Here is a 25,544-nt window from a genome sequence, read left to right as displayed (position 1 = left end):
TCTCCCATCATTAGGCTTCCAGCATCAGTTTGAAGTGGCCCAATGTCTACTCTTGCCTGTCGTTTGTTTCTTATGTATTGAAAGAAACTTTTACTATCATTTCTAATATTACTGGCTAGCCTACCTTCATATTTGATCCTCTCCTTCCTTATTTCTCTCTTTGTTATCCTCTGTTTGTTTTTGTAGCCTTTCCAATCTTCTGATTTCCCAGTTAATGCCCATCCTCTGCTTCCAATTAGGCCACAAAACCTCTATCTATGTTAAAATATTAACCCATAACATGAGCTCTTATTTTGATTCGCATCCTTTGGTGAGATACTGTATCAAATTCATTCTGGAAGTCTTAATACAGTTTATCCACTGGTTCCTCATTATCTATGTCATTTGCTACTTCTGAATAATTTGGTTAAATCTGGTTTCCTTTTCACAAAACTATGTCAACTCTGCCTGACTGTGTCCATATTTTCTAAGTGTCCTGCAATAATAAAGGATTCGAGCATTTTCCCAGGAGTTTAGGCTAACTGGTGCCTGGCTTGCACATTTTTGTCTCCCTCCTTTCCTGAAGAGTTACTTTTACTATTTTTCAACCTGGTTGGACCTTTCCAGAATCCAGAGAAGTTTGGAAAACTAGAATCAATGTTTATGTTATCTCAACAGCGATTTCTTTTCACACCATGGGATTAAAGCAACTGCCAGGAGAACTCACCAACAACTAACCTCTCAAACGTCTGTACTCTTCTGAAGGTGTCCTCACTGATATCTGCCACCAGATGCAGCCATGATCTAAGAAATGGCTCTATGCACCATGTATTTAAAACTTTGCCTGTTTCTATTTGAGGAAGCTAACTTCGAAAGACTGGTTTGTATTTGTTTGGCGTCACAGTGCAGTTCTACAGCATTCAAATCTGGCAGATAAAAAAACACGTTTAATGGAATATTTTCAGCTTGAATTCATCAGGACTTTTGTAAGAATAGCCATGTCAAGGGCAATAACAATTTATAATGTGTGAGAAAATAATGTTGATTGGTTGGCAAGTGAGCTCTGATGAGAAGAGGCTTTGCCCTGGAGAATGCCCCAGTCAGAGAATATCTGACAGTTAACTGCCAATCTTTGTTTAAATTTAATCTAGGCTAGTTGATGCCAATTGGTCAAGTTATTGCCCTGAAGAATTAACTGGAATATGGCCATCACCTATCTTGTTAAGTTGAGATAGGCCTGGTGTATGTATATCTTCTTTCTGTCTGAAAAAAAAACAGGGCCCCACATATTAATGTGTGTATTTTCTAGCACCCAAAAGTGCACCTTGCTTATGAGCTCAACTGACAGCACTCAATTTGTTGTTAGCATAAATCTTGGCACACTCAGGATTACTTGGCAAATGTTGCCCAATTGTGGAATCATGTGTAGTATTGGTTACTATGTTGTGAGTTTTGCCAGCACAGTCAACAGCTTGCATGTTGCAAACAGCTGAAGGTATATGCTATTTTATATACCTCCCAGGCTTTGGGATATATGGCCTACCTCCCTAATATCATATCAGCATCACCCAGCATTATCATATACCACTTTATTCATTTGTGGGACAAGCAGGACGTCTTTTTGGTTTGACAGCAGCATCCTGTTGTGGTGGACAGCGCTCATCTGTTCCTGCACAGTAGCTGCGTGACACAATTAGATTCACCTGCTGGCCAAACCTTTCAAATAACTTACCCTTCCAGGGTAAACTGAGATACATGGGCATTTTCCCAGGACCAAAATTGACAATCTCAGACTCATTCATGAGTTTGTGAAGTTTGCATCAAAAACTGATCTGATTGCTTTGGCAATTGTCTTGCAGGATAGCTTTGATGTGCCTTACAACATCATCAAACCTGACGGTCTGGAGCTTGGGCCCTATTTATAAGATTGCTGATATGGAACTCTAACAATCCCAAAGCAAATATTGACATCTAAAGTTAAGCTTGCAGTAAACTTTAAAAGAGAACCCCAGCCAATTTCTCAACTAGCATGTCAATGAAATTTCTGATTAATCAGTTATGAGAATAACAAGTCAACACATATGAATAAATCCAAGAGAAATATAACTGCCTCTGCTCTCTCTCATTCTGTGGTTAGTTTCTTTGTCTTTGTGCATCCTGCAAATTACAGAAGGCAATGCAGATCATTCACAAACAGGAGCTTATGCTTATTGAATGAACTGAGTAAATAACACAAATGCCTTGGGCTCCATGATTTTTGAGACTTTGAGAGCAGTGAAGAAGAAAGGCAGAACATTGAATAGAGTCTGTCAGCAAATTGAGTGACTACTGAGATAACGTGACATGTTTCAGCCATCGATAAAGCCAATAGAACAATCGCTCCATAATTTCAGGACCTCCCAAAAGCGATTCAAAACCAAATGCATCTGGCAAGTAATTACAGACAAACAGTTGAATTGACACACACTACATTTTTTTCTACAGTCATGAATAAGTCTTCCTAATTTAAGCCAACAAGTTAAGCCTATTTTCAGCAAGTGGTTTAAGTCACATAGGTTTCAACCAGGTGGACATGTAGAGATAGTTCAGGCTGCAGCCTAGGAATGTTTGGAATAATTTAGGAGGCCTTCCTGAAATGTGTGGTGCCAATTACTAATGCATTGTGCCTTCATGTGTGCATGTGTATGCAAGAGAGACAGGGAGATGTCAACATAATCACAGTCCAGTTCACAGAAGAAGGCAGTCACATAAAAGGTTAATGCCTGCAGGGGCTTCGCAGATATAGATAATGCAGCAAGCATCAGGAAGAATGATTCTAGCTTGATGGATTATATTACTGAGCAGGTCCTCACTAAGATGAAAACAACACGTCACCAAGTATTTCTTTGCTTGTACCTTTCCTGAATGAACAATATTTAATTTTATTTCTCCCCGATTCCCTTTCTTTTCTGGTTGCTCTGTGTCTTTCTCTTTCTTATTTAATTTATACTCGAGTATCACTGGAACAAAATAAAGCAGGAAAGCTGGTTATTGCAATGCAATTTAAATCCCATGAGGCAGGAGAATATAGCCATACTCGTGTTGAATTATGTGGGAGTGCACATCCATCCCCTCAAAGATTTATGTGATACATATATATATATATATGTATAGCCAGTGGATTAGGCTGAAACACAGATGCAAGTTCTACACTACAAACAACTGCTAGAAGAGGATAGTACCAAATTTACAAAACATTAACATTTTCAAAATGCGTTTATGCATACCATAATCTTTAATACATTTATCTCTTTAGGGGATACTCTCCTATCAAGTCCATATCCAATTATTTTCTGCTCCAAATTCCTTTCAACAAATTTGAATGCACACATGCAGCAGTTGCTAGATTGGAAATATCAGCTACCTCCTCAAGAGTAAACATCATAAAATTCCCAAACTACAATAACTCAATTCATTTTGAGTTCTTTTAAACTATTAATACTTCCACTGCTACCAACTGAAATTAATTTTTTTTTCCATTTCCCCCGTGCCTGCAATGATTTGTTATTCCAATTAGGTGCAATTTTCATTGATCTAAATTCCAATTAAGAAGGACTCCCCGAGAGTATATGCATCATTTGAAAGTGATGAGGACAGGCTGCAACTGTGTCCTAGGGTCCTGATGTCACCAAAGCTTGCCAATACGACTTCTGGATTCTTAATGCCTCATACATTTTTTTGTGGTAAACTCCATCACTTTAGTTAGGCAAGCCATGAATAAAAACAATAGTATTTTGAAACCTGCCAAGTAGATTCGCTGCTTTAATAAATTTAATGAATAAATATTGCAATCAAAATCAGTTGTATTCATATTCCATCATTTAGCATTCAAACGGAATTCAACCATCAAAATATTTGGGGACAAACAGGACAGCAAACCATTTATTTCAAAATAGAGGCAAACTTATTATGATTTATGCAGGAAAATGCTTTCACTTGTTTTCTTTCTTGAAGCAGTTTCAAAGTTTTGAATAATTACTGCTTTCCAATGATGTCTACCTTTGCATTAGGTAGTGCAGACATGATAGTCCAGGTCTGCAAGCAGTAGAAAGAGCTTTGGAGAAACATTGAAGAAAACATTGGTTTTTTGTCTGGTATCTATGCAGTAATGGCTGAGTGCCCAGATTTGGGAAAAAAATGAGGGTGACACATTGGAAATCTTTCCAATTCCTTTTTGTTTATAGAAATATCTGACTTTCCCTGGTACATTCTTGTACTGTGCTTCTGTCTTCTTTCACTTTCAGTACGTCACACCCCAGTCATTTATAACCACGTATTCTCCCACTGTGTCACTATCAACTCTGCCCTTTTCTATTTCTTTTTCCTGCTTTCTTCCGATTCCTCCCTTCTTTCTCACTTTCTCCATGTTTGCATTCTGAGTTCCTTTTTTTTCCCCCTTGTTTTCTCACCCTCATCTATTTCTAGCTGCCTCTCTCTAAAGTGTCTTCTTTTTCCTTGTTTCTTTTAGGTTGTCTTCTCTTCTTACCCTCTTTTGGTCCCCTTCCTACCTCTCCTGGTTTGTGATCACTCTCTTTTTCGTATTTACGCAGTCTCCTTTCCCTACCTGTATGCTCTGTTAATGGTGTTTCCTTTCACTTCTGTGTTAATTAATCTATTTTGTATTTATAGTTCTCTACTGGCTTCACTACTTCTTAAATTTTATATTCTTATAATTTAGTTTTCTCCCGAACGGATTGGCATTTCCTTCAATTCTTGATTTGTTTTGTTTCATGTCCATTTCTAGTTTGCTTCGGTTCCCTTCATTTTTGATTTTGTCTCCCTCCTACCATGCTTTGATTTTAAGAAAGAAAGACTTGCATTCATTAAGTGTTTTTCATAACCTCTGGTCACCCCAAAGTGCTTTACAGCCAATGAAATACTTTGGAAGTGTACTCATTTGTATAAACCAAAGATGTGACAGTAAGTTTGCATACAGCAATTTCCCACAAACAGCAACATGATCATGACAAAATTATCATTCTTTGTGATGTTGATTGAGGGATACCTATTGAACAGGACACAGTAACAACTTCCCAACCAATCTTCAAAAGGAGCACCGTGGGACTTTTAAGTTCACTTGATAGAAGCTCACCTGAACATTTCACCCGAAAGCTAATGCCCAGGTTTGACTTGCATGATACTGCGCTGGAGTGTCAGTCTACATTTCTGCTGTCAAGTTTCTGCAATGATCCTGAACCTTCTTGATGCTAGTCCAGCTCTGCTTTTGTATCATTACTGGAAATGTGGACAGAATCAAGCTTCAGGAGGACTCTAGTTCAGTGGAGACTCTCAGCCCATGGAAGTTAATGTAGTGAACAGAAGGCAGTTTGTCTTATTGTGCCAAAACTGGCCCACTGAAGAAACAAACCTTTAGTCCAATTCATCCATGCCATTTAAAAAAAAAGTGATAATAGTACTTGTCAGAGGACTAAAACATAACAATAGTTTAAATCTGAATGAGTATCCAATTACTACATAAGTTAATTATCAGTACAACAGATGTAGGCCAGAACAAGTAAAGATGGCCGCTTCCTTCCCTAAAGGACATTAGAGAACCAGATGGGTTTTTCCAACAATCGACAATGGACTCATGGTCATCATTAGACTCTTGATTCCAGATATCTTTTATTGAGTTGAAATTCCAACATGTGCCACTGTGGGATTCGAACCGGGGTCCCTAGAACATTGCATAGCTCTCTGAATTAGCAATCTAGGGATAATACCACTAAGCCATCACTTCCCCTCCTAAATTACATCAAATAATCTCCAGAATGGAGATTCAAAAGTGGGGATATTCCCATCTCGTAGAATGGCACTGCAGCATTGGAAGGATTTGTCTAGTGAATTCTGGGATACCACAAAAATTCCATGGGTTTTGGGGTGGGGGCAACATGGAGGTGTTTTTTTTAAGAGAAGCAGTGAGCTAAATTGGTCAGGTACACACTCTGGTTTCCATGTCAACTCTTTTCAACATCTAATTTATTTGGCTAGTTTGGTAAGATAGAAAGCTGAATATTAATGAGGAGAGCTGTAGCTTTAACAAGACTTTTAACAAGCAACAATCTCTCTTAATTGGCACCTCAGCATTGCCTAGTGAGAAAAGCATGAAAACTTGAAAAAGCTGCTCCTGATGTCGAGATCAGTCTCTTTGGATTTCTCAACCAATTCTGTCACAAATCTCATCACTGCCCACATCCCTCAGAGCCCACAAGATGCTGCCCATTGATTTTAAAATTAATCAGTTTGTTGGAAGCCTTATTAAAAATTTCCCAGCTTCAGCTTTGATGCTAAACTTAATCACTTTACTCTTTATCCCAGTGGCAATATCGTATAACTCTCCAACACACTCCTGAAAATAACTTCATCTAGACTGGATACAGGGGCTCCGTGGCCTTTTCAACATTTAAAGGCCATTCTCTCAACCCATTTGACCTTCTTGCCTTTTCTCCTTCCAACAGACTGTGATAATGGAATATCATGGAAGTTGACAGCCTCGGGGAGTGCTGCAGCAATCATACGGCATTTCTGTAAGTACTTTAAAAGCACCCTTTGACCAAGCTGTTCTAATATTTCCTTCTGTGCCTCTGTGTCAAATCTAATCTGATAATGTTCCTGTAAAGTTCCTTTGGGCATTTTTACAGTGTTAAAGGCACGAAATGTGTGACATTTCTGTGGTTCATTAGCAGTAGGAGGAGACTCCTGTGGTTTAACAATGTATGGAGCAGAAATCTGGTTTCCATTAAAATAGGGGTCTTGAAATTCCAGCATGCCTCACTCAAAGATTTCTGGGGCTTTGCATCATTGACAGGGGTTCTTCAAATTTGGCAGCGGTGAAAGGGTGGGAGGATTCCAACACAGTCAACTGAGGAGAGTACTGTCTGGCAGCATTGAGAAACCTCCTTGAGTTCTGGTAGAATTAAGAAACAAAATCTCAGTACATAACTCCAGTGAAATGGGAGATTGCGGGAATTCAACCATTTTACAGAACTTGATGTGCTGTGTTGTGGGACGGAAGGTGGAACTGGATTCATGAATGCTGGGAAGAAATTTTCAAATCTTGGTGGTATAGGAGACCAATTGTGTTCTACCTACTTGCCTATGCAGCTGTGACTGCTTTTCTGTACTACAAGATCAGCATCTTTTCCTTTGGCTACTCCCTACCTTTCTGTACTGTATCGCGTACAGTCTTAATGCCCACCCATTTCAATTTACTCTTGAAGATCAAGAGATGTGAAAGGGGAGCCATGCACACAGGCACAATCAATGGGGTTGGTGCACATAACATTGGAGGCCTGAGGAGAGGAAGACACAGACGCTGATGACTCATATTATAGAGAGAAGGCAGAGGGCAAATGACCCTCAGGGTATGCCTCTTTCTTTGTATGGTTTTATGACCACGTCCATGAGTTGCAAGACACACTAATCAATGAGAAAGCAAGGTCATAAACTATCTTTAGGTTAGGGTTTCTTCATAACAATGTTTATTGTATATTAACACTACATGCTATAATACATGGAATTCAGAGAAATACCAGTCTCTCATTTCACTGTTACATTTTTGAAAGACTATTTCATGACAGCTTAATACTAGCTTGTCCACTCTACATGACTCTCTAAACGCTTCCAGGATTCACATGCCAAGAATTCAGGCTTCTACTGAGCTCTCCATTATTTATTTCTACTTTCTTAACTCCACCCACACTGTTATTTATGTCCAGTGAGGAGAAGCTCTCTGACATCATTACAAGGGTTGCTCCAGGTTCCTAGAGTAGCAGTTACAGATAAGAATCAATAAGGACAATTGGTAACTTGCAATGGTGTGAGAACTATTGGGGATCTTATAGCAGTGGAGATACAAAGATGATCCCACTGAAAATCAGTAGTATTTTCAACTTAGAAACATCAGGCTGAACCTTCTGCGGAGAACAAGCCACAGTCACTTTGCTCTTCTGTTACTTGTTACTTACCCTGGCTCAGAGCTCTACATTTCAAACCTTGAGGCCCACAGAGTGGAGAGTTCCAGTCTAATGCAGGTTTGGTGTTGGAGGCCAAACTACACCTGTTTTTACAGCAGTAACTGCCGTATTCCAGAGTTTAAAGATCCAAAGCGTCTTTGACAAGGAGAGCAATTGGATGTCTAAAGTAAATGGATGAAGTGATAATGTAGTTCTTAGGTTCGTGAAGGGGTAGGGCTTCAGTTAAATGGGTAAAAGGGGTTGGACGGTAGGTGGGTTTGAAGGTATGATGGCAAATGGGTGTGTGTGTGTCATAGTGTTAATTAGGTATGCAGGAAGAGTGGCAGGCGGATGAGGGGTTAGGGTGTAAAGTGAGTGAGTGAGTGCAGGTAGCAACTGAACAGGTGAGGGATTATGCTGGTGGATGAGTGAGGAGTATGGTAGCAGCTAAGAGAGGTGGTTGGGAGGCAGGTAGATGAGCAGGTAAAGAGGGAAGGGTTTGAAGGGTTAGGGTGGTACGTGGGTAGTTAAGAGGGCACATTGGTAGGTGGGTGAGGGTGTAGTACGTCAAATGGGATAAGAGTTACAGAGGTAGATGGATCGTTGAATGGGCAGTGTGCCATTTGGCTAAGGGGGCAAGAGATGAGAGAGGGAGTAATCAGACAGGTAGGTGAGGGGCTTCAGTAGTCGTTGGGCGAGGGTTAGACTGACAGGTGAGTAAATGGATGGATCAGCGAGCAAGGGAAATTGTACTGGGACAAGAGGGGACAGGTATCATGTAAGAGGTTGTTTCCTTGGGTGTTCACGTGTTTTTGGAGGGAGGCCATGGTGTTGGCAGGATAAGGCAGGGTGTGGGGGCTGATTTGGCTGTCAGTTGTGAAAGACAGAGGTCAGCATAGTGAGGTATCAGTTTTACAGTTATCCAGGAGTTGGAGCAGGTTTTAATCCTTCAGACTTCTCCCAAGTAACTATTCATGTAAGTAGGTCAGAACCCTCTGAAGTCTCTAACTTTAATTCAGAGTTGTTGACTTTTCCAGAAGATTCCAGAAAAAGTTCCCAGGCTATTATCATGTGGTCAATGCATTGGAGGGGTCTATTAGGATACATCCAATCTCCACCATTCCAGAGACTGGAGCATCTGTGCCACCGTCAGACTGTCAAGACCCAAAAACTGATCTCTAGGCTGCCACCTAGAGGTCTCAATGTTAAGGATGAACACCATCCAACAAATCCAGAGGACTGAACCAGAGAGAGCAAAACCGATATTTTAGCTTTATAGAACAACTTAACAGTAATAGTATGACAGGAAATCAGGATAGACTTACAGGAAGAATTTCAGTTTATTATGGGTGATATTTATTTAGCCTGTCACAATAACCCACAAGCAAATTAGATCCAATAATAAATGCTTAATCATATCTTTTGAAGCAATAAATTCTGAAATGCTCTTTATCGAAGTGAATTGCGGGCACGGAAGCTTTCAGCTTCAGGAGCATGTGTCACGAGGACTGAAATGTGAACTGAACTGCACAGTGCAAAACATGGCATCAGACTATAATTAAACAAGTAAATGCCAAGTGGAGGTGGATACATTTTTAATTTCATGACAACGAAGATGAATCAGCAGCTATTTGTGTTCAAGCTGCGGAAGAAATGCTCCTTTTATCTGCTTCAAATAAAACTCCTGAGGAAATGCATGTCTTGTAAATGCATGAGGCATTTATACACAAGGGTCTCACTGTCTTATTAGAAAAGCCAGTCCATAAGGACAGGTTCAGCACAGCCTGACAGGGTACAGATTTCATACATTTCTTGAAAGTGAACCATGGCTCCTAAGGACAATAAACTCTCATTATTTACATCCTGCTTCTCTTTCTCCTATTTTCTGATGCACCAGAAAGACAGAGTTACGATTTTCATTATTTTTCCATTTTTTCGGAGACGAGCCAAATAAACGACAGCGTACAAAGCAACAAGCTTGAGGTGGAAACTCTGTGCATGCTGTGGTACCTCAATCTTACTCCTGAGCAGAATCTTATTAAAGAAAAACACAAAGGTAAAAATAAAGAAAACTTCAGGGCATATTAATTTCTACTCCATGGATTTATTGCAGCATGTGGAAACTACAGCCAGTGCTATTCTGAAAGGGTCCCATGGTTTCAATTTGTTTTGCCGAGTGGTAGAAGTAAACACACAGACATCCTTAACCACTAGTATGGGTTAATTTGTTCAGATAAGATCAGGTCAGACCTCCAAGTATTTCTTCTGTTTATTTACACTATATACTAGAGCATCCCAGAGCCCCCCACACATCTCTGCAGGAGACTAAGGTTGTTTCTACCTTTGAGCAGATTCTCTATCACATGATGACCTGAAGTCACAGTTATGTCATAGAGACAGTGGAGGCAGTGGTCAAATTAGTCCAGAACTCACTGTATTCCGGGAGGGTTCCAGCGGATTGGGAAGCAGCTGATGTGATACCCGTGTACAAGGAGGAGGGAGACAGAAAACGGGAGACTCTAGGTCAGTTAGCTTAAAATTTGTCTTTGGGAAACACAAGAATCCATCATTAAACAAGAAATAGTAGGACATTTAGAAAAGCCTGACACAATAAGAGTTAACATGTTTTTGTGAAGGGAAAATCTTGTTTGCCAATTAAGCTCGAGTTCTTTGAGGACTGAACAAATGGAATAGATAAAGGGGAGCTGGATGAGGTTTTGCAGAAGGCATGTGATAGTGTTGTATAAAATATTATTGCATGATATTAGGAGTCATGTATTAGCATGGATAGAGGATTAGTTAACACACAGAAGACAGAATTTAAAACTTGGGAAGCCTTGTTACAACTGCATAGAGTTTTGGTGGGACTGCATCTGGAGTACTGTGTACACTATTGCTCGCAGTATTTAAGAATGGATGTTCTGGCATTGGAAGTAGTACAAAGGCGATTCACTAGACTGTTACCTGGGAAGAAAGGGACTGATTTTTTAAGAACAGATTGAGCCATTATTCTTTAATAATAAGGGGTGATCTTATTGAAACATACACGATTCTGAATGGTGTTTGACAGAGTAAATGTTGAGATGTTGTTTCCACTAGTAGGCATGTCTTGATCAAGGTAACGTAGTTACAGATTAGGGATACACCCTTTTAAAACAGAGATGTGAAAGAATTTCCTCTGTCAGTGGGTAGTGACTGTTTGGAATTCTCTACCCAAAGAGTGGAAGAGGAAGTAGATAGATTTTTGTAATATAGGTGAGTTGAGAGCAATGATAAGCTGCCATGAAAGAGGATTTAAGGTCTGGGACAGTTCAGCCATGAGCTTATTAAATGGTGGGGCAGGATTGAGGGACCAACTGGCCTACTCCTGTTCCAATTGCTCATGTTCTTGTACCTCAGAGGCTCAAGTGCCTATTCGTTAAACCCTAGACAGAAAATTACAGGGAGAGGGCAAAGAAAGTCAACAAGAAGCCCTGCCCTGAAGCCATAAAGTGCTGTCGACCTGCTAAATTGTCAGAAAGTGGAACTTATGTTCATATGGAAGATTTATGAAACTGATATTAGAAATGTGTTATACCTATAAAGAAATGATCAACAGATTGGGTCCCTTTTCCCTTGAAAACAAACTGAGCAGTAACCTAATGTAGATGCTTAAAATTGCAAAAGGTATTGCTACAATACAGAGAATAGTTTCTCTTGTGGAGAAAATTGTAACCAGAAGCTATAGTATAAGGTAGCTTCCAAGAAATCCAGCACGTATTTCAGAGGAACATTCTTAAGTCAAAGTGGGGTCAGAATAAAAATTCACGACCACATACAAGTGACTGAAGCAAATATTATAAATGCATTTAAGGGGAATCTCCCAAGAGGAGATGGAAATACACAATTATACTGATAGATTTAGGTAAGGAAAGATAGGAGAAGGCTCATAAATGCACCATGGACTGGTCGGGCTAAATGGCCAGTTTCTGAACTCGATATCCTGTATACCATTACATTTCCAGCATACGGTTTGACATTGTAAATGGTAGATCAGGTTTGAGGGGCTGAATGGTCTACTTCTACTCCTATTTCATGTGCTGATATGTCATGTATCAACAACTGACTTAAAACAGATGTGAAAACTAATATCACTGCATATCATCAATTCTATTTTGTTTACTTCCTAGAACTTTAAATTTCATTTATGGAGATTAAATGGCTCCAAACTCCATTCATAGAATTACTCATTTACCCTGATGTAAAATCATGTTATGTTGTAAAGTCTGGACACTGCAGATCAGGACAGGCTGTATTGAAGTCAGCTGGAGAAATATAGCTCCTCTCCACAATGGAGAACAATTTCACATTAAATAAACATGTCCTAATATTAAGGAAAATCACATAAATAAGTTCCCCACTAGCCTTCAACACTACCCGAGTGGAGTCCGGAAGAGGATGGGAAGATGTCAGGATCTTGACCCGACATCATTTCTACAGAATTTAATTCACTGAATGCAGCCAAACCCACCTCCTCGTGCCTGGGAAACTTACTTCACGAGTAATGTAAAGCCGACTGCATATTTAGAAACATGAAAAGGTCACTTGACTCACTAGCAGACATTCTTCTAAAATGTTAACTCTCTCCTCACATTACAATTCCACACATTACAACTGTGACCACACTCTCTTGAAGGAAAGCATCTGCTTGATTGTAAATTATTTTGGGACATCTTGAGATAATGAAAGGCATAATATAAATGTAAGCCTTTCCACTTTCTGAAAAGGCACCTATATCTCGACCCATCACTGGCTGAATTTCACAGAAGTGGCCTGGTTGTGGGCTGCAATTGCTCACTGGCCCTCTTTCAAATATCCAATGAAAGCTGACTGACTTTTAAACAAAGTCTTCCCCTTGGTGGTAACATGCTATTGGTGGGAGGAAGACCTGCCCTCAAGAGCTGCTGGCCAATGGCATTCCTGAGTGTTGGCCACTGCTCACACTGAGTAGGTCCAAGAATGAAGCCAGCCCTGGTGTTCAAGCACAGGTGCATCTGGGTTTTGGACTGGGAGTGAATGGGACCTAAGAGAGGGGTCAGTTTTCAGAGACTAGGTGGGAAGCAACAAAATGGAGGTCTGAAATGTTTTGGGTAGGTGTTCCTGATGCACCCACTGAATGCTGCGTACCCTTTCATTCTTACATTTTCCATTAAGTTGCTCAATAAATGACCTTCTCATTCTTGCCCTTCTGTCCACATCAACTATATTATTGTGTGGGGTCTGTAACTCTCAGATCAAGTGGCTTTGTACAAACTCAAGTGCTTATTAATTATCTATTAAAATGTTGCAGATGGGCTGTCAATTTAGGAGAGCTAACTTGCCTACCATATCATGGGGACTGGTTTGGGGCAAACAGAAAAGTGCCCTCATTGTGTTTTATACGCCCCTATTCCACCTGGAAAACGCACCTGGCAAGGAACATTATTTTCAACATAAATCAGTCTTGCCACAACAAACGTTTCCAAATATTAGTTTCAAATTTACATTTCACTCATTTCCACCTAAGCCCTTTTTGATTGCAAACTTAGATGTATTAATCTAGGTTAATTTTATTTATATCGATTTGCAACTTGTTTGGTTTGATTTACCCAATTTCGTGTATGTGTTCTACAAGGTTTTTGCAATGCTTTGGCATTACTTTCAATTTCTACCTCACTGCCACTTCATTGTGAATTTACATCCTACATCTTTTGAATGATACTGTAACACATCTATGAAATGTAGCTGCCAAGAACTATGCTAAAAGTTCCATACAAGGACCATAAAGACAAGTGACGAGGTGCTTGAAATTATAAGTGCAAAACCTCAAAAAAGTGACATCCAGAAGAGTATCTGCACTTCAGCAATTTGATCATAACTAAAAAAAAAACCACAAGATGACGGATGCTACAGATTTGCATACAAGCTACACTAGATGAATGAAGATAGAAGAACATGACATAATATGACAGCAAACCTCCCGGTGTGAGTTGCAGCATGGGGGAAACTTGCTATTGCGGTCTGTTTGCCTGTTTAAGGCTATTCCAGATCTGTCCAGCATTGATCAAAGCAACTAAGACCAAGTAAGGCTACATTTTCACTGGGTTACATGAGCTTGGTCATCCATAGCTGAGTTCCCATTATTCATTGTGGCCAATTTGTTTCCTTACTTGGAAACCGGGTACTTGTTAGCACAGGGAGAAACAGCAACATATTTCTTAATAGCAAAATATGGAAGTACCAATTGTATGTTATCAATGAAGATATGAAATGGATTTGTGATGGCATGTATCACTCATGCTAATTTCACTTCTGCAGATGAAATGCCTAGTCCAGTGGTTAGAAGGGAAAAAATATTCGGATTAAGGTCAATACTTCAAAGAATGGTGATGTAGCAGACTGTGAGTGATGTTTTCAATTACACACTAAAGAAAAATATGATGAGCAAGTTTGATTGGAATAAAACATCGTCCTGAGGTCAGTTATACTCAGTTCAGTATTTCTTTTTCCGGAGCAGAGTTGCTACTTTTCCTGTTTTATCCCAGACCTATATCTCAGCATCTCACTGAATTCTCTCTCTCTCTTCCCCTCTCAGTTGCTCCAGTGGGTCACAATACACTAACCGCATTGCTGCATCCATGATGAATGTGATGGCTTTTTCTGTATTTCAAATCATAAGCAAAGATGAAGAATCAATTAAAATAAGTCCAAGTTTTCAGCTATTTGGCATTTATCTTAATAGAATTTCTCAGTTTTAAAACTACTTCAAGTTCTACCTTAGAATTTATTTAAATTATTTAAAAGCAGACAAAGAAGTCTCACACTTACTTGGAGTCTTTCTACATAATGAAATATTTATTAAAACTCACTTGCTGTTTTATATGCAGTTCCATCATAATCACAAACTCTTAATTTGATTTAGGTAGCATTTATTATCCAACATTACAGACCGAGCTGACCTTTAATAGGAAGAGTAAACATTAGGCCTCATTCAATTGACTACTGAAAGAGACATGACAGTTTAGAACATAGTGCAGACTGTGTCTCAGGAAATCACAGACCACACAGGATGTTTTATTTATACAACAGGGTTTTAAAGGAAGTGACAGCAGAGATAGTAGATCATTTGATTATAATATTCCAAGATTCCCTTGATGCAGAAAAAGCTCCAGTGGATTGGAGAAGTGCTAACATAACACTCTTATTCAAAAAGGTAAGAGGCAGAAACTGGTTAGTTTAACATGTCATCAGGGGAATTGTTGGAAACCAGTATTAAGAAAGTAATAACAGAATATTTGGAAAGTCAAAACACAATCCAGCAAAGTCAGCAGGGGTTATATGAAGGGTAAGTTGCGTTTGACTTATTTGCTGGAGTTTTTGGAAGATGTAACTAGCAATCTGGATAAGGGGGGTCCCTGTAAATCTGGTGCATCTGGACTTCCAGGAGGCATTTGATAAGATGTTGCATAAAAGGTTAGATCCCATGAGTTTAGGGGTAAGTTATTAGCTTGGACAGAGGATTGATTTACCAACAGGAAGCAGTGAGTCAGGATAAATGGGTCTCTCTGGTTGGCAAGATGTAACTAGTGGGGTGCTAAGTGTTCAGTCTTTGAGCCTAAAAACTATTTACAATCTATATTAATGACTTGGATGAAGGGATAAAAGGGCAAAATTTGCAGATGACACTAAGATATGTGAGAAGGTAAACTGCAGTAAATAAGTAAAAAGTTTACAAATGGATATGGATAGATTAGGCAGATAAGAGTTTAACGTGGATCAGTGAGAAATTATTTACTTTGGTTGGAAGAATAGAGAGGCAACTTAATATCTAAATGGAGACAAACCTCTGATTGCTTTGGTGCCAAGGGTTCTAGGTGTGCTTATGGTTGAATTGCAGAAACCTAGTATGCAGCTATAGCAAGTAATAAGGAAAGCAAATGGAATTTTGGCATATATTGGTAAAAGAATGAAGGTTAAAAGTAGAATATAGTGATTGTAATGAAGTCAGTCAACTGGACCTCATAGAATATGAGTTCCCTGATTGGGACTGCTAATCCGGTCCAATCAGGTATCCCCAGTTGACTGATAAAAAGAGTGTGTCAGAGGTTCTGACACTCTGGGTGCTGACTCTGATGAGGCTGTGCCAGAGTCAAGGATTTCCAAGTGTAAACAAAGGGTAACTTGGTAATGGAACTCTAGCCTCTGTGAAGTTATTACATAGGGAAATATTGCTGCAATTGTACAAGACATTAGTGAAACAGCACATGGAATACTGCATACAGTTTTGGTCCCTTAACCTGAAGAGGGATGTTGCATTGGAAACAGTTCATGGGGGTTCACTAGACTGATTCCAGAGTTGAGGGATTTATCTTACGAAGAGAGTTTGAGCAGTTAGGCCTATAATTACATGCTTACAAGAACAAAAGAGATGCAATTGAGAAATCTAAGACCTTAAAGGGGAATAGCAAAGTAGAAGAGAGAACGTTTCTTTATGTGAGGCAATCTAGAATGAGAGGCTATAGTTTCAGGATAAGGTGTCACAGATTTAGCACAGATGATGAGAAATTACTTCTCTCAAAAGGTTGTGAATTGTGGAATTCACTAGAGTCATACAGCATGGAAACAGACCCTTTGGTCCAACTCGTCAGAACCGACCATGTTGCCAAACTAATTTAGTCCCACTTGCCTGCATTTGGCCCAGTAGTGTACAAAATCCCATGCAAGGACTGCACAAACACTATATAGGACAAACAGGAAGACAGCTAACGATCCGCATCCACAAACATCAACTAGCCACGAAACGACACGACCAGCTATCCCTAGTAGCCACACACGCAGACGACAAGCAACATGAATTTGACTGGGACAACACTACCATTATAGGGCAAGCGAAACAAAGAACAGCCAGGGAGCTCGGCGAACAGAACCACAGCAACGAGCACCCGAGCTACAAATCTTCTCACAAACTTTGATCTAGTCAATATATAACCCAAGCAAGGTAGAAGCTTAACATTATCCAAGACAAAACAGTCCACTTGATTGGCAGCCCAAACATCATTGTAAATATCCAGTCCCTTTATTTCTGCATACGTGATTCACTGGATACAGCCACTTAAACAAATCCTTAACAGCAGAACCCATACACGCTAGAAAGACAATGGTGGGAGGTGCTGGAAACACTATCACCTCTACGTGCCCTACTAATTCACACACTGTATTGAGTTGGACATATATTAGAGTTTCTTCATTATTGCTGGGCATTATTCCCAGAATTCCTAACATAATGTAAGAACCATGAGCAAGAGTAGGCTTTCCGACTCTTCAAGGATGCTTCACAATTCATTAAGCTGACTATGACATGAACTCAACTTTTCTGCCCAATTTTTATCTCATGTAATTCCCTGCATATCAAAAAACAACTAATGATCTTAACTTTGAATACACTGATCAACTGACTGCCCTCACCAGTTTGGGGTGAGAGTTCCAGATTCATAACGTTTAAAGGACAGACTACACACAGTCTATCACACAGACTGCAGGGGTCCAAGAGGTCAGACCAGGGTTATCTTCCCATGGGCAATTAGTGGTGGACAATAAGCACTAGCCATGTTAGCAATGCTTACTCTCAAAACGTCTAAAAATAAATCCAATCTGGAAAAGTTTGGACTTCTTACCCTCCTCCTTGCAACTGTCAGCTTAATCCATGATTTTAACTGCTGAAGGCTAGATTTACATACAAGCTTTTGTGAAAGCATATCTATTTCTTGGCAAAAGGGTATAGCCAGATGACCAAATTACTGGTGCAAGTCAGCATAACCATCTACAATGGTTATTATAACTTCTGAGGTATTCAGACATGGGGAAAGCTTCGATCAGTGTTGCTACTCTTTCTAATGCTCCTCGCAGGAATGATATTCATTAAAGCAATTTTTCATAAGCAGTTGGTAGAAAATATGCTGAGATGTAACATACCACACTGGAAAATTATGCATTTTTTGAGGTTCCTGGAATTGTACCGATAAACAAAATCAGTTCCCTTGATTGAAAGGCATCCAGAAAATCAGTGTATTGATAAATTCCATTCAAAATTCAGTCAGTCAGTCAGTGATGATCCTTCACTTGATACATCTGTCATATTTTGTATATAGGTACAACAATTCTAGGAAATTCAAAAAAAGCCTAATTTTCTGAAGTGGCACTTTACATCTCATTTTCTATCAACTGGCTGTGAAGAATTGCTTTAATGAATGTCATTCCTGCGAGGAGCTTTAAAAAGAGTAGCAACATTGGCCAAGACTTTCACCACATCTGGTAACCTTTCCACCATAATAAAACCTGTGACATTCCCCTGGAATCAGTGCCCACACCTCCAATTTTGCAGGGACATGCTTCTGGACATCCTGAGCTTCATGCATGGGTTCCTGGAGATAGCTGTTTCAATTTAAATCCGATTGGAGTACACATAATATACTACATCTGTTTCAGTGAAACGTTTTAGATGCCCAGGTACAGGTGAGGCAACCTTTTGGATTCGGTCCTGTGCCACTTGGAAGAGGGAGTGACAGGAGAATGTGAGGTGCTCTGGGGGAGGTGGGTGGTTATGCCTCTTGGGATTGCAGGACGTAGACAACTAAGTCAAGAATGTGCCAAACACACGTATAAACCCCTAGAGCTGCCAGGTTGTCAAAGAACTGTTAACAGTATCAAACTATGTTGAATACAAATATTCAATTTCATTAGAAATTAGTTTAAAGTATATTGATGTATTGAATGTATTTATTCATAGCAATGACATCAATAGATACATAATGATATCAATATGGCTCCTGAGGTTTGATCATGTCAGATATGAGCATTGAGGGTTAAGAGTTGGCATGAGGGACTTTCGATGTTTGGAGGCAGGTAGAGTGGCAATGAGGTAATGGGGATAGCAAGGATGGTGCATGTGGAATGTTTGGGGAGTGAAGAGGGTGGATGAGTGAAGGCAAGAGGGATGCTTTTGGTTTCACTTATGAAACTGCAGTGCAGTGCCAGTGCGGGAAGGCTGCTCTTGAGTTCAGCTCACTTGTCCAGCCAACAGCACCCCCTCTCATATCAATGTTGCCCAGTCCACCACTCAAGGATCTCTATCACCCTGAGATGAACATTTATCTCTCCGGTCAATGTTTCTCCAGGTCCAGTTTATGGAGCCAGGAGGTAACTTGACTCTGTGCTCCTACTGCTGGAGTGATAGATCCATTATGTCCAATTCTGCTACATTAGCACTGCAGGCTAGGACATTTTCTTTTTAGAATTCCAAGTATATATTAATGGGGTAGAATCAAACTTGTATGGCAGGTGTTTGGAGTGAATATTTCTTCAGAACTGATGCGCTGTCATAATTCAAAATGAATTGTTCTTTCATGCTTGAGTTGCAGGCAGGATTACCTGCCTAATGTTAGACGAGTATCTGTCTGTTCAGTGCAACATGCAATCAGCTTTCTGAATTTAATTAGTTGGTTCATTCTTTAATATAGTCGCAAGATGTCATCTAAATGTGCCTAAGTCAGTTCCTGCAATTCCAATCCAAAAATCTATAAGAAAGGAATCCACTGCCATACTGCTGTGCTTGAAATCATCAGCCAGGACTGTTTACACGTCTGAAAATGAAAGACATTGTACACAATGGCTCTCTTCTTTCTCCCTCCTCTACATGCTCTAAACCTAGGCTCAGTTTTATCTAACCATTACTTTATCAACTATCTTCTCCCTTTCTCTTTTACACTCATTGTGACCTTACAGTGAATGTTTATTCTCAATTTCCACAAAAGCACTTTGAAAATTTGAAACGATATATATCAAAAACGACAAGGGAGAATGATACTTACATTCTGGAGAATTTGGAGTTTGCCGGTCGATAATGTTAATAAAGTTCTCAAGGAATGATGTGTTGTTGCTTGAAGGAGTGAGCCCATTACAGTATTCCCTGAAAGGCATTGTTAACACATTCACACTATAACAGCCTTCCTATATGTAAACAAACACGGTCACTGTGAGAAGAAAATGTACAACCACATGGTGGCAGCAACACACAGGAAGAGGACTTGGCTCTACACACCACAGCACACAGGGCACAGCAACCTGCAAAAGCACGTAAACTTCACTGACTACCAAACAACACCATCAAGGCTGGATTCGAAAGGTGTTAACCATTCTTGGAAAATTCCTAATTGCCAACGAATCATATTTAAGTAGGTCAGAAGAAAATCTATTCTCTTCCTTCAAATTTATAACAATGTCTACTTTCATTAAATGCTGTCATTCCCTTTGTCTTTCTGTTTTATCTGATTATGCAATCTGTTGTCAACCCAATGACTATCACAAAATGTGTTTATAATTAAAATTTACATTCGCCAATCCAACTTCAGTTCCCTTCCTTTCCTAATGACTTATGTTCAATTGCAGGTCATCAAGCATCAGTAATAAATATCTTAACCACGGGGTCACTTCATGATTGAAGCTAGGTAGTCAATGCACCATTCATGGAGAGTACAACAGTGTGGTCAATACTGCCCTCATCCCTTTGCAACTCATTTCCAATAGGAGAAACTTGATAATGGACTGGAGCTGGGGTCTGGCCCATTCTCACCATTCTTAGTTCGATATTATGTATTGGTTGGTACAGCCAAACAGGAGATAGGATCAGCTGATTCAACACAGAGCTGAGATGAAGACCTGGGTGGTTTTGGTTCATGTTTGTAGCAAACTGACTCATTTGACTGACATAAGAGCCCTAATTATCTCTGCCAAAAATTCATTTGCTTTGTGTGAGGGAAAAGTTGTGAAGTTTCCACTTAACATATCAGCTATCATTGAATAACAGAGAACACATTTCCACAACAGAAGCCAATATGTAAAATCTGCCAAGACTCCAGCTACTGTATTACAGTACATTCCAACAAAAGAAAATCCATTCTATTTCTTGTTTATGCCAAATTATGAAAAGAAGTTAAACTGGAGCATGAAACAACAGCAATTAATAGCAGGGTTTCCAAATATACATTTCTCATATTTACAGACTCATTTTTATTCCATCTGCTGCATAGTATGATGCTCTTCCTGATTTAGTGACCAGTTCTACTGCAAGTTAGAAATGGAATACATTTGAACTAAGTGATAAAAAAAATTCTGCCATAGAGTATCATTATTCAATGCAAGGCATTTGTGAACATAATTTAGATTTTTGTTTGGTTACAGAGGTTCATGTGCTGCCAATTTAAATGTTTTGTTTCAGCAATTCTGCAGTTTAAATATCAATAATTGGGAAAATTGATTCAATATGTATCTTGAAGCAAATTCATTTCTAAAATATATATAAATTAGTGCATGTTTTGTTGTGGAAGAATCTCAATTTTGCTGTAACGCCTTTGGTTTTTATTACTTCAGAGCAGTGGAGTTGTCACATTTATAGGCTTTATGCACACTGCTGATTCTGTGGATATTTTTTCCATCAACCGGTTTTGATTTTATTGATTTATTGTTGTCACATGTACTTAAGTACAGTGAAAAGTTTTGTTTTGCGTGCAGTACAAGCAGATCGTAACAATTCAGTGATATTATGACATAACTTTGGTGCAGGTGGGACTTGAACCTCAGCCTCCTGACTCAGAGGTAAGAGCACTACCATCACACCACAAGAGCCCCTGCTGATTCTGTCACATTGTGATGAATGTCCCATTTGTAACGGTAACCTTTCTTAGTTTCAGGTGTTAACTAGCCAAGTACTGAAACATCTTTGTGGTAATTTTAGCAAATAGCCCAGAAAAATGTTTACCTGTACTCTCAAAGTTCAGACTGTGGATGAGCATTCTAGACTATCATACAGCTGTCACTTTTTAAAATTATGCCTGAATATTCTTCAAAGATATGCTTTACTTCTCCTTTCTTTTCTGATTAACTGCTCTTGAATTTAAATTTAGATTTACTTCTCTGTTTTAAATCCTTATATTTGTTTTTATTTATTCCTGTTTGCATTTTCTTGTGCTTTTTTTAAGATTGTGAACTTCATTGAAATGTTCAATAAAACTAACAGTGATGTTAGGACTTCATTTCACAACAACAACAGCCTCCTTTGTCTTGGTATATCAGTGACTAAAAATATACTGTGAACAAATGCCCTTAATATAATTAATCAATATTCAGGGAACATTTTTAGTTCAATCAATATTTATGGAGTAATTCAAATTAGGATATTCAAAAACACGGCATATTTTAAATAGTTCCCAGGCCCTCAAGACATTGTTGTTGCCCAAAATGAGTAAATGTGGAAATGCGGTGAACATTGAGAAATCAGTGAATGACTAAGAAAATGCTCATTGCCTGTGCGAAATGTACTTAGGACATAAACCTCTTGAATACAGCTGAAATGGGTGAGATCAGAAACACATCAGAAAAGGAAGCTCTTGACCGCAGGCCAACTTCAGCATTTTTAAGTCTAGTCCAAAATCCAGAGGTTTCCCAAAGCTGACACCAATCTGGACACCTCTCAAAGCGCTCTTTTTTCCCCAGTGCCAGAAGCTCGCAACTCACAGCAAATCATAGACCCTCTGTCCACAAACAGTCATGCTTTACATGCACTCTTACAATAAAGCATTAAACAGAGCTACCTTGGGGCGAGAAATACATATCCTGTTGTGTCGAAGTTATCGGGCAGTATTGATTCTAAGTCTGAAAAGAAACAATTGTTAAATGTTCATTATTACGTCTGTTTGTGCCTCTTAGATAGCCAGACCTTTGACATGGAAAAGTTTGAACAGAATTTCTCTTACCAAAATAGCAAAAATAATTAGTCACCAACTAATTTTTTTTTCCACAAAGTGCCGAATTATAGAAAATACACAGGCAGCAGGCAGTAATTCGTGTAAACAAAAAGTGCTAAAGCTATTAATGTAATGGTAATGGACACCATGAGCTAATAGATATAGATCAGATACAATAAACACAGAAGAATATTCGATAGGGATAGGAGCACTAGTGCATTACAGTATAATCTAAAGACAATACAACAAGGAAATTGACCAACAAAAAGATACTTGCCCTTGCGTTTGGCTGTCAGAATCCATCAGAAAGAGAAAGCAGGGAACAGGAAAAAGGGTCAAGTAGAAGGGATTATAAACAATATTTTATTCAATGAGTGCTTGAATAAAAATATTGTGCTATACTGGGAAACTTAATGCACAGTAGAAGTCTGAAAAAGACACACTCGCTTGCAGACTGAAAACTGTATGTGATCACCATTAACGCTGCCTTCAAGAAGCTGTATCATTTAAAGGTCTGTTTACTGAGCAATATATGTATGTCAACACAGAGATAATACAAGTCTGGTTATAAATAAGGACCTGGGCTCAGATAATATCATGCACAGCACTAAATATAACAAGAAGCTTTGTAACCCCTTGAGAAGTGAAGGGCCATTATCTTTCCTGAATATTCCTCAATAAAATGAAGGAATGGTTGAGATACAAAGGAAACAACAGAAAGTGCTGAGCATATGCTGCACATCTCTCCTTATTGTTGCACATCATTACATCTTGTTATTTTCATATTTCAAATTTTTAGAAAACTTGTTTCCTTAGATAATAGTCAATATTATTTTCTATGGGCTTAGAGAATAAATGCATCAAATTAAAACCTAGTTCTTTGCAAGTATACAATCAAGCATTAAGGCCCATACAGTGAAGAAGTAAATGTATGGATCCACAATCTCCTAAGGAGTTGCTGTTCGAATCACATCTGATCTTTCTTCTGAACTTACAAAATTCTATAAATGCATTTTGAAACTCTATAGTTGCTGATGACGTAAGTGTGATACTAGCAAGTAAAGTTGCCATAGTCCTACCAAACTATACAGCTGCTCTGTCATCAGTCAACAATTTAACCTAGGGGTTACCAAGTCTCAGGCGAGGGGCCTTTGTTGTAACCTCAGCCAACATGGGAACTGAACGCATGCTGTTGTCATTTCTCCACATTGTAAACCAGCTGTCCAGACTACCGAGCTAACCAACCCTCACAACTACAGCATTTACATTTAAAATAAAGGAAATACTAATGCAAAGCAGATTAGTTCCCAGGCATGACCAGAGCAACAATTGTCAAGGCCAGAGGTTAGATTGGATGTCCTCTTAACGAATAGAAATGCAGAGCCCAAACAGATCAAGAACACTGATGGGGAAACTTAGTTAACTTGGTGCGAATTAAATTTAGCCATATGCTAGAGATTATTACATTGCTACTATTAAATCACATTAATTAGTAAATGGCACCTTAAATTTGAAGAAAGGGAGAAATCCAACTTGCAGCTCAAACTAATTTTATTTCTGAGGGTTCATTTAAATGTTGCTGTTGAGGTGTGATAACAAAGCAAACTCTAGGTTGCAGACTGTCAGTTGGATAAAACATATGACACACAGAGCTATATGGCATGACTAAAAACAACAAACGCTGGAGATCACAATGGGTCAGACAGCATCAAAGGAGAGACAGCAAGTTAACATTTTGAGTCTAGATGATTCTTCATCAGAGCTGAAGTGAAGTTGGAGGGGACAGTATTTATCCTCTCATTTGTGGGGGGAGAAGGAGTGTTGGGGTAGTGGGTGTTTGGTTTTGATGGAGAAATGACAATGATAACTCAGATTAAGTGATCCAAATGTGAGAATAGCAGAACAATGGTGTGTCTCCTGCCAGACTATCAACATCTTTTTTCCATCAGCACTCTACACCCACAACCCCATCACTACCCCTGCTCCAATCTACAGCATAAATGCTGTTCCCTCCACACTTCACTTCAGCTCTGATGAAAAGTCATCTTGACTCGAAACATTAGCTTGCTGTCTCTCCATAGATGCTGTCTGATCTGCTCAGATCGCCAGGATTTCTTGATTTCAGTAGATTCCAGCATCTGTAGTCATTTGCTAAAAATGTAACTCAAAAAACACTGACATTGCATCAGAATTTATTTATGATCTGGGAGGAAGAACACATCTGCTTTAGTTAAGCCCACAGCGATAAAACGTACTGTGGCCTTTCTTTCAGCAGCCTCCACTCCTGCTTTAAGGCATATTAATTAAGTCACTGAAAATGTGTTGCTGGAAAAGCGCAGCAGGTCAGGCAGCATCCAAGGAGCAGGAGAATTGATTATTCGGGCATGAGCCCTTCTTCAGGAATGAGGAAAGTGTGCCTAGCAGACTAAGATAAAAGGTAGGGAGGAGGGACTTGGGGGAGGGGCGTTCGAAATGCGATAGGTGGAAGGAGGTTAAGGTGAGGGTGATAAGCCGGAGTGGGGGTGGGGGCGGAGAGCTCAGGAAGAAGATTGCAGGTTAGGAAGGTGGTGCTAAGTTCAAGGGTTGGGACTGAGACAAGGTGGGGGAAGGGGAAATGAGGAAACTGGAGAAATCTGAGTTCGTTCCTTGTGGTTGGAGGGTTCCTAGGCAGAAGATGAGGTGCTCTTCCTCCAGCCGTCGTGTTGCTATGGTCTGGCGATGGAGGAGTCCAAGGACCTGCATGTCCTTGGTGGAG

General features: G+C 39.4%; 1 protein-coding gene across 10 annotated transcripts in view; it reads right to left on the bottom strand.

The window, feature by feature from the left end:
• The window catches only part of LOC122561717 (voltage-dependent calcium channel subunit alpha-2/delta-1), a 661,591-nt gene that overhangs the window by 67,375 nt on the left and 568,672 nt on the right, over positions 1–25,544 (bottom strand). For 6 of the 10 annotated variants that reach the window (XM_043713767.1, XM_043713764.1, XM_043713761.1 and 3 more), the window contains 2 exons: positions 22,637–22,697; positions 19,859–19,956 (listed from right to left, as the gene is read on the bottom strand). In XM_043713767.1, the coding sequence (XP_043569702.1) occupies positions 19,859–19,956; positions 22,637–22,697 (159 nt within the window). Of the gene's footprint in view, positions 1–19,858; positions 19,957–22,636; positions 22,698–23,066; positions 23,079–25,544 lie in introns of all 10 variants that reach the window. The other 4 variants (XM_043713760.1, XM_043713766.1, XM_043713763.1 and 1 more) reach the window with 1 other exon arrangement.

This window comes from Chiloscyllium plagiosum, chromosome 23 (genome assembly GCF_004010195.1).
Source record: "Chiloscyllium plagiosum isolate BGI_BamShark_2017 chromosome 23, ASM401019v2, whole genome shotgun sequence".
In the NCBI taxonomy this organism is placed as follows: Eukaryota; Metazoa; Chordata; class Chondrichthyes; order Orectolobiformes; family Hemiscylliidae; genus Chiloscyllium; species Chiloscyllium plagiosum.
The sequence above is the reverse complement of the archived record's forward strand: the minus strand, read 5'-3'. Positions and strand labels throughout refer to the sequence as shown.